Here is a 17542-nt window from a genome sequence, read left to right as displayed (position 1 = left end):
CTCTTCTCTAAAAGCAAGGTCATACGAATTGGACTACTCATTTGTTGAATTCGCTCTCTTGAATTTTAAAACGAGATGCAAACTCGGGCACAAGATAAACAAACCATTTTACCTAGATGACTCAAATGTAAAAACGGCCTCACAGGCCAAATCTAACTGCTACTCCTAAGGAAGGTGGCACCTACGTATGTGCTATGTATCTCATGCCAGCAGATAAAATGCTTTTGAGCACTACAAATAATTAATGTTACAGTAGACTGAAAATATTCAGTGGGAACTGGTTATATAAATTTTTGCAGACTTTTTAAGGTGAATAAAATCCTGCTAAGCAGAACTTTCATAGACCAGCAGATTCACTTTTTTTCACCAACTTGTCTCCATCTGCTAAAAATGAAATCCATTAAACAAGTATTTATCTTCTAATGAAGAAATCTGTTAAACGAGCATTCATCTTCTAATAATGAAATCTGTTAAACGAGTATTCATCTTCTAATAATGAAATCCATTAAACAAGTATTCAGATTTGACTGACTCAGGCTGTGTTTACACAGCCAGTTAATTATTGTGACGTATATCTGATACGCATTCCAGACTCTGATGCTTTGTCACATAATTCAGTGTAAACACTCGATCTAGAATTGCTTCGGTACTCCTCCTCCTCCTCGGGCCTTGGGAACGTGCGTCAGTCGAGGTCGCCCTCTACACTGACCCGCTGTGTGGTTGGCAGCGCTGCTTCTGGTTTTGATGATGCTGTGGTTCCTTCTCTGTGAGCTTCTCCAGGTCCCAGGTCTGCAGTGAGCCGCAGGTCATTTTTGCACAGAGCACGGTGAGGTACCTCACAAGCCCAGCAGCCTAGCCTAGCAGTGAAGATCAGCATAGCTCTAGATCATTTTAGGCTAATTGTAACTTCATCTATGGCAGCTGCAGACGTTGTGGGCTGTTACCACAATGTCTTTTTTAAAAATGTGTAATTTAAGCTTTCAAGAAGCAATGAGGTGACTTGTTTTTTCTAGTTTCTTCTGGCAAAAACAATAAAACAATGAACAATCTTGGTCGGAGATTGTTTTCGTACCAGTCCTATCTGAAAATATACAGCTGCAATCGTAGTTACAATGCCAGTAGATGTAGTCTCATGTTTTAGGTTTATTAGAATACTGACATTTTACATGTGTTTCCAACAAAGTTTTGAAACATGTGCAACCTTGTAAGCGCGTGAAGATATGTCACCATTTTTGTGTGTTGATAATAAACAGCCCATTTAGAGATCCAAGCTGATGTGAGCAATTTATTTTAAGAGCACCAGCTGTACTGTGTTTACCAACATATCACTACCACTGTAGATCTTCCTCTGAGAACAAGTGAGTAGGTCTTAGTGGCTGTGCTTGGCTAGACCCAGGCCCCTTTCTACGTGCTCTAGCTACATTATGCAATCTGGAACATTCTGTGTAGGGAGGCAGAATAAAATAGAGGGGCAGTGCCTGTCCTTTAGTGGGAGGGGCTTTTGGAGAAAGGTCTGGATAGAGTGTGCGCAGTTGATGCTTGGCACACTTCCGGCAGTGACTACGGTGCCAGTGTAAGGAGTTGCAAGCATTTTAAACCTTCGTCACTGGTTAGGTAGATATCACCACAAGACCAGTGATCTCCCCAGTAGCAGCTCCTGGTCTTTTTGCTGTGGTCAGAGATACAGGTCACATACACCAGCAGACTCACTAAAAAAATACAAGCCGGTTTGCATTTCCCTTCTCAAAGCTGCAGAACTGAGTTTAAAGGAGAGGTGTTTTCAATGCACTTATCTACAGAGACATGCCAAGATCCAAGTCTACATCCCGGCAAGGTGCCCTTGGCAGGCCTGGTGTCTCTCATTGCTGTTCATTTGTACTTACCTACCATTGCAGGAGGTTCACTTTTATAAACGAAAACAAACCTTGCACCCCGGAAGCAGTGATTAGACATGAGCACTCTGCCATGTGGCATGGCTGACCCGGCCCAGTAATGACCACTTCCTTTATGAACACGGACTAGTTCCCTGAATGACTTTCTGGTGGGTTGGTCCGTTTGGTTTGGTCCTCGCGTTTTCATCAGTTTGACGTAGGAGTGATCATTTGGACCAGATGTGTCCAGCCTTTTCCCTTCCACGTGTGACTGGACACTTGAGAAAAAGCCGCGTCTCGCTTTGTCTACTTTGCAATTCATGGATGAAAGAAAGTTGTTTTCTTTCAATTAAAGGAAAGTCTTCACTTGTACATTGAAAAGCCAGCTGGAAACAGGGGCTCATTTTCAGTGGGGCCCTGCAACAGATTCTTAAACTATGAACCCATGAAACAGAAAATGAACAAGCAGTCAATGCCAAATCACTCTTCAGTTAAGTCAAGCTGCATATCTAAAACAGACAAGCTTAGAGGAACCAAGTCGGAAATAAACATTTCCTTTTGAAATTCATTCCAAACAGAAGGACAGTTAAAACGAGCCTTTCTAGCTCAAATCTGAAAGTAAAAATGCAAATTCTACAATATCCATTGTTACATTCAAATACTGTACTGAGTCTTAATGCCTCTAATGGGAGATCTGATATATGAAGCCAGTTTCTCTGAAGGACTTTGTAAATGAAAACTAATTTGTGATGGTTGTCGAAACCGTAGGACTAACCATCCTGTGACATTTGGACTTAAGTGATGACTGTGGTGTGTGGAGTTGTGATCTGACCTCACACACATGTTTAACCACAAAGCTGAGGTAACACCCATCATGGGCAAAGATGCCATGCATCACACTAGATCTGCTATAACATGCCGTTCTATAGTTTTCCCAGATCTGGAGAAGTCTGAATGGATTGTATATGCTTGTGCCTTGATTTATGTCACTGCTGATTTGCAAGGCAGAAGAGTCTTTTAATGCAAACACTTCACAACCCAGGCACACACTAGTGGAAGAAAGAGGGAAAAAATCAGAAAGGGAAAGCAGAGAGGATTTCCTGGTGATTGTAGCATATGTGTCTAACATATAAAGATAAAGGTAAAAGGCGTATGTAGAAAAACAACTGAATTTTACATAGATATGAGTGTCAGATGATTGACAGTTTTTGGGCAGAAGTCACTCTAATGCCTTTGAGACAACTTTTCAGAACAAGATAATATATTAATTATGCGATTTTGTTCTTATAAGCAGGGAACCAATTTAACATGTTCGCCCATCCCTTAAGATTATTCTCAGTCTTTTTGGCATCTTCTACTTTTTAAGCATATAATTCCTGAGTGTGTAAATCCTTCCGGTAATCCCCGTATGAAGTGCTGAGTGGTGCGGGCATATCTGCAGACTGGCTGGGGGTGAATGTCTTTAGCAGTCGCCTGGAGAAGTGGAATAGAAACTGGCCACGTCTGCGGAGAGCAAGAGTGGAATCCCATTTCACACAAAGCTTAGGGAGGAAGCAGGGCAGGCCGCCCAAGCCAGACCTACCATTTTCATCTTTAGTCAGCCTGAAGCACACTCCAGTCATGGGCAAAAGAGCGGGATCACTTCGACACCGCCGAGTGAAAGGACTTTGGTTCTAAATTGGCTCCCCCATTCAGAGCAGCCAGCGTGGATGGAGTCGGCCGGCTAAACTTGGGAACAGGTTTCCAGAATGGCTCCTTGACATGTGCTCTCTCACTCCAGGACTCTTCCTGAGTCGTTTTTTGGTAGTTTTTTTTTTTTTTTTGTCTTTTCGTCTGCGTGGAACTGGAGGTCCTGTGTGGCGAAGTGTTCCTCGCTCGAGCTGGAAGGTGCGGGGGGGGGGCCTGCGTAAGCTGGCGGCTCCCCGCTGTTCCCTTTGATCCTGTCAAACCCTTGGCGGCAGGATTCGCTGCCCCACAGCGAGCGTTTTAACGGCTTAGCGTGTCCTCTGACCAGAGAGGTCGGACAGAAACGACCCCCTGGAGAACAGAGTCTCCTCGGCTGCCGTGATTGTGCCCGCGAGGAACAATAAGACCGGACAAAACCCAACACGGCGAGAGGGAAATGGCGTGAGGTGGAAAATAACATGCTAATGTTAAAGCTAATTCGGCAGGTAGCTGGAGTGCCCTGGGGTGAGGTCAGAGTGACCAGAGCCAACTCGTTCAGTCTGATGGCATTAGGGCAGCGGGAGAAGGGCACCGCCTCTGTCTGCCAGTGGAAAACCACTCACCATGCTGAGAGAGAGAGAGAGAGAGACTATGTCATTAGTGCCTTAAAATAACCCAGCAAAAAGGCTCAGATTATTTGCTCTGCAGATCTCGCAAGTCATCTTAATATATCGATCACTACATTTTGAGTTTTATCTGAACGGCCTTTAATATAATAAAATTCGGTCTTGCTTAGCGGGCCTTGATTAATGGGCCAGTAGTGTCACAGATAACTCGGAAAAGGATGAAAGGACTTTGCCGTTGCCGTGGGAGGCTGTCAGGTGGGCAGCAGGTACGTCTCGCAGCTTTGAGGTGTGATGGACAGTAGCAAGTCCTGTGAGACTGGAAACAGCAGCCTCTTGTTGACAAGTCTGTTTCCTGAGCAACAGTGTGAACCTCTCCATGACTCTCCAAACAGATCTACTATATCAGTCCTGTTCTGGTCTGGGGGAGTCCGTCAGGCTTAAGGCAAGTCTAAGAACGGTGTGTGAGGGTGGTGAAGGCAGTGTTTAAAGCAAGTCGGCGAGATTGTGTCTGTGTGCGGTGAGGGAGAGGGAGCGAGAGAAGGTAGTCTATGAACAGAAGGTTAAAACCCCGTCCCCCTGCTGAAGTGTGAGTCGGGGGGGACGAGATGTGAGGAGAGCTCACAGTCTTTCACTCCAACCCCTGCTGTCACATGGGCCCAGAGATCCCAGCAAAAAAGAGGATTTATTCATGATGGAGAAGAATAGAGACCCAGCAGCAGCACGTTTGAAGCTATACGGAGTACGTGTTGTAGGACACACAATTAGCTCTGCACTGAGAGAGAGAGAGAGAGAGAGAGAGAGAGAGAGAGAGAGAGAGAGAGAGAGAGAGAGGTGGGTGGGAGGAGTTGGTTGTGGTTGTTTTGGCTGACCCACTTAAGAACACAGTGAAGTGGAAAAACGCAACTTCAGCTGAAACAAATAACACCTTCAACAGCCTGGCAGGCCTTTGTTGAAATATGGATGTGTAGATTCAGGCTCTGAATGAGGCAGAGAAGGAACGCACTCAAACTCACTCAAATGCAAACGCACACTTTGCTCACGTACCCTGCTTATCTTACCACCGACTACATGTACGTTGGATCTGATCGACGATGGTCTCTGTGGTCCTGCATGTCTGCAGTGTTGGGAAACTGGACAGCTTCGTGACGTACTGGTTCTCTCTGGACTTACCTCTCCACTGCTAAGGCCTTAATGAAGATTAGGAAGAGCTTCTTACCTACCTGTTCCAGTTTAGGCCCAGTGTCACTTCTGCTACTAACTTTGGATTAGATTCAACATTGCACTGGCTGGAACCACTTATTGGTACTAGGGGTGAACTTTTTTGTGGACGTGTGTGGGCAAATGTTAACATGTTGGCAGTTCCATTAATCCATCTTGTTGGTCTGATACCAGACTCGGTACAGCCTGAGAAATGTAAAGAAAATGACCATATGATGAAGTGATCAACGATCACTTTTTATTTTTAATGTGATCACATGATGATTCTGTTCTTTCTTATAAAAGTAAGTCAGTTTATTCATTCCATTTGTTAATACTTTCTGCAAAGTACCGAATGTGTACTACCTTGTGTTCAATACATTTGTGTACCACCTTCTGTGCACTACCTTGTGTACTACGTCTGTATTACCTTCTGTGCACTTCCTTCAATGTACTACTTCTGTCTCCTACTTTATGTGCACTACTTGCTGTGTACTACTTCTATGCAGTGGCTTCTGTGCGCTACCGTCTGTGCACTACCGTCTGTGTACTTTTGTGTACTACTTCTGTGTACTACCTCCTGTACACTCAACTATGTAAAATATGTTGGAGCCTGATTCACAGACTCTTCAGCACAGTGAGGAAAGGTATGAGCACACACTGGTGTAATGTGGAGTAATGAAGTAACCATGACGATTCTAAAAATAAATGTATTTATGAACATGTATAACCAAAGTAAAAAAAAGTGCTACTTTTAATACTTATTATTAAATGTTTGTAAAATTGTGCGTCTGAAACACAGTATTCACAGATAAATTTTGATATACACAAAAATGACTTTAAACATTTTTCAATGAGAATTTCTTTTTATTTGACCCTAAAAAAATTAACTGATTAATCTACAAGCTTATAGTTTTTAATTAGAACTTTCTTAGTAACTACTGTTGACATGCTAACTGCAACACCGCTAACATGGAAGTATGAAGTTGCAAGAATAAAGCGTTAGAGTATCAATCCACGAACCGTCCTTGAAATGTGGAGGCTCATTTTGTGCTGTTATTTTTCCTTTCAGTTTGATTGATTAAAAGTATATACCTGTCTAGAGTAAACAATGGAAGGAGTGGTGTAGAAAACAGCAGCTAATAGACAGTATACGTAATTATTTTTCTTCAACACAGTATGGCAAAGAGGGACTTTTCACTTTAGCAGTGTTTGTGCAGTTTCACTCTGACCTCAGGTTGACTGTGTCTGATATGATGCAATATTTATGGTACAAAGGGATATGTTTAAAAAAAACTGATGCAGTTGAAAAAAATAGATTATAGCTGATTTGTACTGGATAAAAAAAGCTTATGCTCATGTTTTTGTATTGAAGTAATAGCTATATAATGGGTAGGGTCCTTTTCTTTTCAAATGATTACTTATCGCCCCGCCTAGTCTGTGAGATGTGATAGTGATTTCCAAGTTCATCTCCATCTCTCAGTTTCTCTCTTTTTCTCTTTTCGCATTCTCTTTTAACGTCTTACACGGTTGTCAACGGTTATTACTGGCAGTTTCGGGCTTGTCTGCCAGCGAGTCTTGTAGAGATGCCAGAGCATATTATTGAGCTGACAGCTGTAGAAGCTTCTGGGAGGGGCTTTGGGTTTGGGGGTGTGGCCTCCCTCTCAAGTCCCTGGGTGGGTCTGCACTACTGGGTCTGCCAGTATCCGGATCGGTAGTCATGTGTTTTCAGTCGATCTGCTTAACATGTTACTGGTGAACAGGTCCAGCGTGTCTCTCCAGTAGAAACCTTTTCCTCATCATGTTCACTCCTAGACCCTCGTATCACCATGGTGCCTTTTTGTTCTTTTGTCTGACCAGTACTAACCACATGTACATACATGTACCATGTATGTTTTAGTGAAATTGTGTGTGCATTTACAGTACGCCAAAGATCATTTGATTCTAACTGATCGACACTCCACATGCTTGCCATAGGTGGCTAGAGTTAACCCTGCCATATATATATGAGCATTTCTGTAAAAACACGTGGGGTAAGCACATTTTTAGGGAGGGAAAATGCTGACCGGGCCCTCCTCCGAAGAGCAATCTGAATGTACAACAAAATGTCACAAGAAAATTTTTTTTCTTTGAATTCTTGAAGAGCTGGCAAATGGCGCGGGGCTAAAGTGTGCTACGTCCACGTTCCCTCATCTGCTCTCCCTCACGCCCCTCCCACCGCCCGCGCTGATGCTGGGCAGACGCTACCTCAAATAGAAAGAGAAAAGGAAAAAAAAAAGCCTTATCCAAGAGAAAGCAAATCTATCAGGTAATCGGTCCTAACCCATCAGGAGTGGAGAAAGCTCGTGAGCGCAGTAAGGAGTGCTTTAGAGCTTTGTGTGTGTGTGTGTGTGTGTGTGTGTGTGTGTGTGTGTGTGTGTGTGTGTGGGGCGTCTTAAAATTCAAATACATTCTGCCCTATTCATAATGAAAGTCGTGTGTGGCTTGCGTCAGTCGTTCTGGGTGCCTAAACACTGGTGTGTGGATAGAGAGTGACGGGGGAGGATGAAGATGTTCCCTCAGAGGCTGTGACAGTGGCGTCGACTGTGGGAGGGGTGGAGATGATGCACGGGGGGGGGGGGGGGGGGGGGTGCTTGGGGGTGCTCTAAGGCGCACATATTGGGACCCCGGTGGGTACGTAGTGATATGTTTATCAAAGCCTTGCCACCAGAAATAGGTTACCCAGGATCTCGAGGCTAAAGAAGTTACAGATACATGTTACTGTTCCACGGTGTGACAAGGTGAGGTTGTGGAGACCTTCACTACACACTACTTTGGTCCTCCATGTTTTGTTCACACTGAGCCCGACCACCGCGGCCTCACTGATTATTATTTTTGCTATATACGTCTCTTTGTTTTTTTTTTCCGCGTTTGATAGCATAGAAGAAATGAATTGTGAGCGTTGCCATTGCCTGACAAGAAAAGACAGACATGCTCTTCAAAGCTCAGTAAACTCGGTGCTGTGTGTAAAGTCTGAGCAGACGGGTGTGCGGCTCTGGGATTTCTCACCTTCTAAGCTTCGGGGAGACAAAAACAGTGACATTCTCCTGGTGAGACATGGGGGAGACGATGACTGAAGAATGTAAACCGTGAAGGCGTCTAATCTGAGACACAAAGGGGATTCAGTGCACTTAGGAGGATGGCATCCCCCTTATTAAGCAACACCTAGAGCACTGTTTTGTAACATTTAAGTAATTTTAATGACAGCCTGCTGAATTAATGAAAAGTCAGTTCTGGGTGACTAAGCAGATCCCTCTCTAATAGACTGCTGAACTTACATGAGCAGTTTGCAAATACCAAGCTTACTGTGATGAGTTTTTGCAGCAGTATCTAATATTAGGGCAGAAGGAAATTGGAGTGCTTGTGCTTTATCAAACGGCAGCCCGAGGGAAACCTGGCCCTCAGCCTGTGGTGAGTCACGTTGTGAAGGATTTGGTGCCAAGTTTCCACAATTACAGAAAATTGCTAATATTTTAGCTTAACTGCAGGGTTGGAGGCTCTCATTGAATTGCTGCTCTATCACCTAAGAGCCGATTTGGACATAATTAGGCAAGGCAATGGTGATTCAAAACTCACGCTAACAATGGACTAATGCTTAGGTGAAAGGAAGTTACTCTCTTCTCTGGAGAGCGGCCCTCTCATGAACATCGAATGTTTCTAAAATCTAATCTAAGAGATTGATTACACGGCTGGCTGTTTACATGCCACAATTGATCCAGACCAAAAACAAAATTCAACCTGCTTTACAAGGATATGCAAAATATATGCTGCTTTCTGAAAAGCACTCAAATCCCAAACTATGTCTTGGTGCGCACTGAAATCATAGAGACGGTTGTTTGAAGTGGGCGCCCATAAATTAGTTCTCCAAACAGCCGTGTTGGGGTTCAGAATCTTTCATGGGCTTTGTTAGAGATGATTCTCAAATTTCAGCAATGTGGTAGAGCTGTAAACTGTTTGACCACCATTGCCAAATATGCCCCTGGGTAATTCACTATAACTCTATGTGAATAGTAGACACCTGGTCTTTTTGCCACTGTTTTTATAGTTATTGCCCACTAAGGAGGACAGAATGAGACATTAATGTTGTAAGCCAGACTTAAGGAAGCCAAGATACAATGCAGCTTAATATCAAGGACGTCAGGCCACTGATAACTGTAAATCTCTATAGTGCATTTATTTCATATGTGAAAGGAATAACTAGAGTTTTTTCTATTAAATTTAAAAAATAAACTGCCATACTTAGCAGTTTAACATTTTTAGACTTGACTGTGGGTTGTAGTTAATTGTGTTTTGTACATATAAAACAGAAACAATAAATAATTTATTTCGATTTTGAAAGTGTCACCATGTGTTATTGTGACAAATGTCATCTCAGAATGCAAGTGTCTATAAATGGAAGACCATTTACATTGACATACGTTAACTTGATTCTTTTAATAAAGAAAATCAAGAAAAAGTTATGAACTGCATTAAGCTCATGAATAACAGCCTGTAATTACATGGAACATGGAAAATATTCTTAAGGTTATACATATATTCTACATATACATATACATATACATATACTACATATACATATATACTACAGTATAACATATATGTTATACTACAGCTCGGATTTCTTGGTAATGTATCAAAATTGTTTCATAGTTTTAAATTATTTTAATGCTAATATTGATTTAATTTTAACTAATATACATTTAATAATTATTATAATAAGCCTGATAAATATTTTCTACACATAATTGTTTATGATGTAGCGGACCAGATTATTTAGATTTTTGTCTTTTCATGCTTTTAGATGAAGACTGTCAACTTGCTTGTTGTGGGTTGTTTTAAATGGGCACTAAACCAGCTCAATATGTGGTTACTAAAGTCAGGTAATAGATATATAAGGAGCAGAATGGCCATCTGAGAGGAAGCACTGTTATTATTAGGTGTATGGACACGACATACGGGAACAGGGATCCGTTATTTTGCGTGATAGCCCAAAAAACCATACAAAACTACCTGTACTTCAGGAGAAAAGCAGAAACTATAACAGGACGTCGTGAGGGGATCTTTCAGGCAAACGAAAACATAATTTTATGTCCAACGCAAGTCTTGCTGACAGGTGGTCATGGACCCAGAGTAATATTACATTTAGGCTGTGTTTAACCTACACCTTGTATTGTTCAAATCAGACTCCTATTACCAGTTTGGATTTATCTAGCCAGCATTTGGCTGTGTCTACATGAATTTGATCTAAATCGAAACTAAACGGCTATGGCTGTTTCTGTTTTGGCTCATATTAAGCATTTATAGTCACGGCTGCCGTGTTCGTTCCCGCTAGGCCGGTTTACGGTGTGTATTTGAAACGTGTGGCGTGTTGCAAAGAAAAAGTGCCTGCAAAACTAGCTTACTGAGTCTTATAGTGTACTCCCATGTTGCGGGGGGATGTGTGCAAATCCTCTGGGCTTTATCCAGTGTAATGTAGGAGGTTAATGCGCACTGGCACCCATGGAATTGTGGGTGAGAGGCAAATGTCGTGTTGCCAGCCTTCACAAACATGTGAGTGACTGCCATGACTGGTAAGAATTTGGAGCCAGTCACTTTCAGCCCCTCATATGTGGATATTAGAAATACTATGTCTGTCTGCACTGCTGCGAAATATGGAATTTTGCTGTTATGCCTGTTGCTGTTTGCCAGAAGGCTGTTAAATTCTCTGTACGAGCTATTTGTTGGAGTCTAGTTCCCTAAACTGCTCGTGCAGAAACGTAAGCGCTGGCCTTAGCATCAGTGTTTGAATAGAACTGTGGTCTTGACGGAAACGTTCGACATTCCCTCAAATGCACAGTCATTTAATGAGACAACTATGATGGGTGTTTCCGTTTGCAGTGTCTGCGGTGTTACTGTAGTTTCGAAAGGTTAATCACACGGACTGACAAAGTTCCTTCTCTGCAGATCGGAGACGTCTCCTTTGCTAGCCTTCTACCTGATGAATAGCCTTCTCACTGCAAACAGCTCTGAAAACAAGGCTTCACCTTTAGTGCACAACAATGGCTTTAAAACCAAATGCATCTTCTCCAAGGAAGGACGACGTAGCCTGTGATGTGTGTCCCCCACCCCGATCGAGCGCTGTTGTCGGCCAACGATCCACGGCACACATGTGCACTAGAATCTTGTAATGGTCTGTATTTTAATTGGAGGAGTTGTGATATGGTGAACACTGGGCAGAGAGACTATTCTCAGTGTGTGTGTGTGTGTGTGTGTGTGGGGGGGGGGGGTTGCTGGCCACTCCTGGCCCACTGCTTTTATGTGGCTGTTGAGACACCAGAGTGATGGTCGACACCAGAAGGGAGGCGAGGCCTCCAAGAACTCCGGCTGTACACACACACGCTTCACTGGCCATGGATCCAATATCCCCTAGTGAGAGGCTGGCAGCAGACAGTAAATGACCTCTGAGCAGGCTGCCACCCCCAACCCCCTGGCCCGGGCTTTATATACAGCTCTTATCTGATCCCTGCCTCTCGTGGGGACTGGGAAGCTCACACGAAAGCCAAATAAGAGTGCTGCAGTAAAATGCTGTTGATTTCTACCGGATCACTATCTGTAAAACCAAGGCAGACCATATTTTTGCACCCTTGGGTAAAAGTGGCAGTAAATCAGTATACTGAGTGAATTGTTCATGGGGATTCTAGTGCAAAGGCCATTATTTTATAATCATATAATCATTTTCGTACAGGGCCCTAACAAGAATCTACGCTGGTTGTGTTCACTGCTATTAATGCTTTGTCAAAGAGAGGTCAAAATTTATGAATTGAATGTCTCGTGGCAGTGTATTTCTGTCAGTGAGTCGCAGCAAGGCATGCTGGGCTCAGATCATTTAACTGACCTTCCTCTGAGAACTATACGCCATCACCTCTTTCACAGTATCTTGTAACAGCCACATTTCGTATAAGCTAACATAACACAGGACAGAGAAGAAAGTATTACCTCTGTCGAATCACACAGAAATCTTAAGGAAAGTTACTCTGTGATTGGCACTTTGAAAGGGTATGCAGCTCAGGGGCCGGTGTGTGTCAGAGAGAGTGGGCCAAGGCTCCTTATCTCACTCCGAGCTCAGGCCAAGACTTCAGTGGCACCAAACAACTGAAGCAAGAAAATGGGATTTTTGCCTGCATGTTCCATTCCCACCAAAGAGGGTTTATGTGGACATCATTTATTATTTTCTCTTTGCTGAATTAAATAGCTATCTGCAAAATCCTTTGCCTAATCAGGATTTGAAAGCAAAAGCAGTGGGCTTACTGTCAGTGCAGTCATTATAAAACACAGAACTGCTACTCAACACATGATATTTTAAGTATAGTTTATAAATATACATTCATAAATAAATAAACAAGCAAATAAATTATTTATTTATATGGCAGGAATATGCTATGCTTTTCTTTAACCTTGGTGACTTTCCCTTCAGTCTATCTGGAAATCGTAGGCTGTGTGAGATCAAACACACTCCAAACACACCACACTACACTCCAAATACTCTACACTCCAAATACACTACACTCCAACAAACCACACTCCAAATACACTACACTCCAACAAACCACACTCCAACAAACCACACTCCAACACACTACACTCCAACAAACTACACTCCAACAAACCACACTCCAAACACACTAAACTCCAAATGCACCACATTCCAAATAGACAACACTCTAAACATCTATACTCCAAACACACAACACTCCAAACACACTCCACTCTAAACACACCACACTCCAGGCTTTGTAGTAACTTGTAAGAGTGAAGAATATAAAAGGATATAAAAGATTGTTTCTCATTCTCAAGGGCAAATGAAGCAGTGTAGGTCATACTTTCAACCTTGGTACCTTCTAACAGTATCATCAGATGAGAATAAGAAGGAGCTATTGATTAGCATTGCATCCTTAATACTATTCTACAACGTTCTACAACCGTTCCTGCTGCTGAAATGCATGGTGAAGCCCCACCTGTCTGACCGGCCGTGGGGACCGGTCTGGGGTCCGTGCCCACACCCCAGCACACGCTCACCGTGCCCACTGGCCTCAGACAGGTGTCGCCTTCACACGCCCCCCTCCCGCGGCCCCCATGTTAGCAACAAGTTAGCCGCAGATTTGGGAAGCAGGTGTTCCGACGCCGTCACCCTCAGCCAGCCAGGGGGATCTCTCGCCAGATCAGCTAATTACAGTCCCTTCACCTCCACTGTTAGCTCATTTAGACCACCACGGGCGCCAGAGACGACAGGTGGTGTCGCGCTGGCAACCCGGCGCTCGGGTCTGATTCGAGGACGTGTGCAAGATCACACGTTTAACCGAGCGTAAGGCGCCGAACAGCGCGGCCGGGGCGGTGCGCACTGCCGATTGAGAGCACTGGTAAGGTAAAACATGAGCTCATTCTTTCAGCCGCTAACTGCGATGCACCTGGCATTTAAATAAAAGAACGGGTTTCTCCACGTGAAATAATCAGAGATTTAGACCCCATGAGCTTTTAAAAAGCGCCGTAAAAGGCTTAACACGCAAGCGCCTGTGCACGAGGAATTGGAGCAGCAGAGATGACTGTTCTTTTCCTTTCTTCCAGAGCTACAGTACTCGTGGCTGAGGTCAATGTCTCGGCATGCCCGCCAACGGGTATTGTTCCCTAAAAATAGCTGCTCTTCGCCTCTTTCCACGCTCCACCTTCATTGCTGCCCCTTCCGTCTCCCGTGAGGAGGCAGCTGGCGGGATCCGTGTTTTACCTCGGCAGAGCAGGGCCTAGCCAGCAGACGGGTGGAGCAGTGGGCACTTGGTCTCCTGCCAGGTGGCGTCCTCCCCGTGCCACGGCGCTGCCCCGTCCTCGTCTCCGCGCCGTACCGTGGGGCCCCGGCCGATGTTAAACAACACCGCCGCTGCGCCCAGGCGAATCCCAAGCCCGACCAAAGAGCAGGAAGTTCGGGGGCGGGACACCTCGGGGCTTCCTGGAGAGGTGTGGCGTGCTGAAGCCAGCAGGAGCTGGAGGCAGACTGCACCCTCGGATGACAACGACGCCCCAGTGATTTGTTTGCAGTCTCAGTAATATTTTGCAAATGAGCATCCAAATAAGGCCTTTCAGTGTCTGCACAAGCCCAGCAGAACAGATGGCAAAGTCGAAGATACAGGCGTGTTTTTTTTTTTTTTTACTTCTCCTCGTTTGAAGCTGCACACGGGATGAATGTGAAATGTGGGGGGAGCGCTTCCTGTACCCCCCCCCCCCCCCCCCCCCCCCCCCCCCCGCATACCCCCATCCCCCCGACATGCTATCCTTCATCCTAACATGTTTCCTCCCTAATGTTCTTGCCTTATACCTCTTCCTGTTTTAGCCTTTTAACAAATGTTTACTCTCTCTCTCCCTCTCTCTCTCTCCCTCTCTCTCTCTGTGTCTTGCTCTCCCTTCCTAACAGCTGGGACCACATATATCTTTGGAGAGGAGGCGCTCTCATCACCTACACGTGGGCCCCTAACGAGCGGCCCAGTACCCGGGCCGACAGGCTGGCCGTCGGCTTCAGCACGCAGCTGAGAGACGCCATCCTTGTGCAGGTGGAGAGCACGCAGGGCCTGGGAGACTACCTGCAGCTACACATAGTGAGTACTGCATTATGGGAAGGCCCCATTTCCCTACAGTCATCTTGCATCTGTGGTGTCTTGCTAATACTTTCGACAATGCTAATGAGGCTAACAACATGTAAAAAGCGTGCACAGACCATTTAGCACAAAGTTTGGTTTGTTATCAGTTTATTAACAGTGATATTAGCTCTGATATTAGCTCTAGAAAGGGCAGCGTACCTCAAAGCACCGTTATGTCACCATCTTATGCATACTGTACGTATAACGGCATCCCCAGCATCCAGGGGCTGTATAATGGTGTCCAGGGCCTGCAGGGTCGTTGTGGTAATGTGACGTGAGTGTGTAGCTTCTGCAGATGACTCTACCAGCCCACTAGGGCCTCTACAGTAGCAGTGATGCAAACTGAGTTGGATAAAATCTTAAGTTGAGTCATTTCCGAGGATGCTTTAGGCACTCAAGAAATGAGAAGCTGCATTCTGAGATCAGACTGTGCAAATAATTCTTGTCAGTCGACTCCGATAAGATAAACCAGTACTCAGCTCACAGAAAGACTACAAGGCATCATTGGGAACATTAATCTGCATACAACGTTACGAACATAGAAAAAAAAAAAAATCAAACAAACCAAAAAATAAAAATAATTGGACTTGATACCAATTCAGGCAATAAAAACATCACAGGGCTAAGACAGCGTACCAGTACAGCGGTAGATCGAGGTAGTGAATGGCTCATCGACCTCTTGGCTTTTTACAAGCAATTTAATTCCATCCAAATAAAAAAAAAGATTCATTATAACAGAGCTGTCTGGGGCTGAATGCTGAATATGGAGGCGTGGGTGTTCCCATCGCTGCCCCCAGCAGGGGGGTGGTGTAAACTCTCCAGTGGCAGCTGTACTGCCACACACATAGCAGGGCTTGTTCTCTGGGCCACCCTTTTGCTTGTCGCAGGCATAAAGCACAAGAGCGGCCCATTCTTCAACTGAACGGGGGGCTTTGTGCGCCTTGTGTCAGATGGCTGGTTTGATGGTTCATCTGCAGACCCCCCCCCCTCTCTGAGGTGCCATTCTGATCTCCCAGCTCATTCCTGCTGTGATGCCAGCTCCTCTCTTCGCAAAGGCGCCTCTTGACATTGATTATCATGCCGTGATTTGGCTGGTATAATATATGAGGTTTTGGGTTGTAAATAAAAGCAAGTCTGTAAAGTTTATGGTGAGCATAAAGAGTGGGTTATGGCGGAGGGCGGCGGTGGAAGCTTCTGGAAGGCTTTCAAAAAGCGTCGCGTTCACCTCTGCGTGCGTCCTTTGCGTGGGGAGGTTTGCTCTGCATTGGAAATCACAACCAAGGACGGAAAAATCAGATTGGTCGTGAGCACGGTGGCCGAGCGCCGGCTGTAACGCGGAGACGGCGAGGCGGGGAGGCGGGTTTGGGGCGTCCCCTCTCCTAGAGAGGACTCGCGCTCAGCCTCCGTCTCTCCGCGCACCCCGGGGGCTGACGGCACCTGCCGCTGTTTCCCCCTCGTCCGCAAATTGTGAATCTGTGGGGAGGTACAGACTGATGAATGGCGGGGTGCTGCGCTCACTGGCAGTAATGAGGAGCAGAGCGGTTTGGTATTCCGAGGTGGCTGCCTATCGATCTACACTGGGGCTCTGGCCTCCATCATCTGGCAGGCATTGTGGAATGAGGGTGCCGAGGGGTTCACCACCCCACCTGTCAGGGGCCGGCTGATGGATTAATGGAGCTCTAGGGCTCTCGTGGCAGAGTTAGCCCAATCTCTGGAACTGTTGGGGGAGTAGTGATGCCGCACAGCTCACTGTCACCCTGCCTGTGACCCGCTGTTGCCTACACCTGTAGGGTCACGCGTGGGCCCACAGACCGGCGGCCTTCACCAGCTGGGCTCGTAGAGCAGCTGCAAGGGCACGTGAATTTCTACTTCTCCTGATGCTTTAAATAAAACATTACCATCACACTGTGTTATTCATCTCTATTAGACATCATACACTTTACAGCTTAATGAATAATGTGTTTATTTAGTGTTGGGTCTTCGCTGGTGTGCTGTGCTGGATGGTTCTATGTTCGGGCTCAAGCTCTGAACATCAATCAGCACTCTTTCCAAATACTTCCGCCTTCTCCTACAGGAGGGATGGATGGTGTTCAGAATGGATTAAAGGGGTCTAGAAAGGGTTTGTTTCTATACAGGAAATCCACAGCTCCTGCAGATGAAGCCAGGCCTAAAAGCGGGTTGAATCTCACCTTCCAGAGTCAGAAGCTGGGCATAAAATTGTGGAACTGGAACCTTTCCCAGTATAACTGCTTCAAAGCCACAATGAGGTTGATTAATAGGCCAGTTAAACTTGGCCTGCTGTACCATGCTCCATAGTGGCTTCATTAAGCCATTTACATCACAGCTAGTGATCCTGGAGACAGACATTCAAATCACAACACAAAATATGATTTTGGGCATCATTGTTAAATTGCCCATGGATTCATATATTTCAGGACAAGGCGGAACAGGGGTTAGCATGAAAGACTGAGTGAATTCTGGG

At 45.1% G+C, this 17542-nt stretch overlaps 1 protein-coding gene across 1 annotated transcript in view; it reads left to right on the top strand.

The window, feature by feature from the left end:
• nrxn2a (neurexin 2a) overlaps nt 1-17542 on the top strand; it is a 203426-nt gene that overhangs the window by 161194 nt on the left and 24690 nt on the right. The window contains 2 exon segments of the mRNA XM_076979715.1: nt 14838-14858; nt 14861-15018. Coding sequence (XP_076835830.1) covers nt 14838-14858; nt 14861-15018 — 179 coding nt within the window.

Source organism: Brachyhypopomus gauderio, chromosome 18 (assembly GCF_052324685.1).
Source record: "Brachyhypopomus gauderio isolate BG-103 chromosome 18, BGAUD_0.2, whole genome shotgun sequence".
NCBI lineage: Eukaryota > Metazoa > Chordata > Actinopteri > Gymnotiformes > Hypopomidae > Brachyhypopomus > Brachyhypopomus gauderio.
Note: the sequence above shows the minus strand (reverse complement) of the source record. Positions and strands in the feature narration are given on the sequence as shown.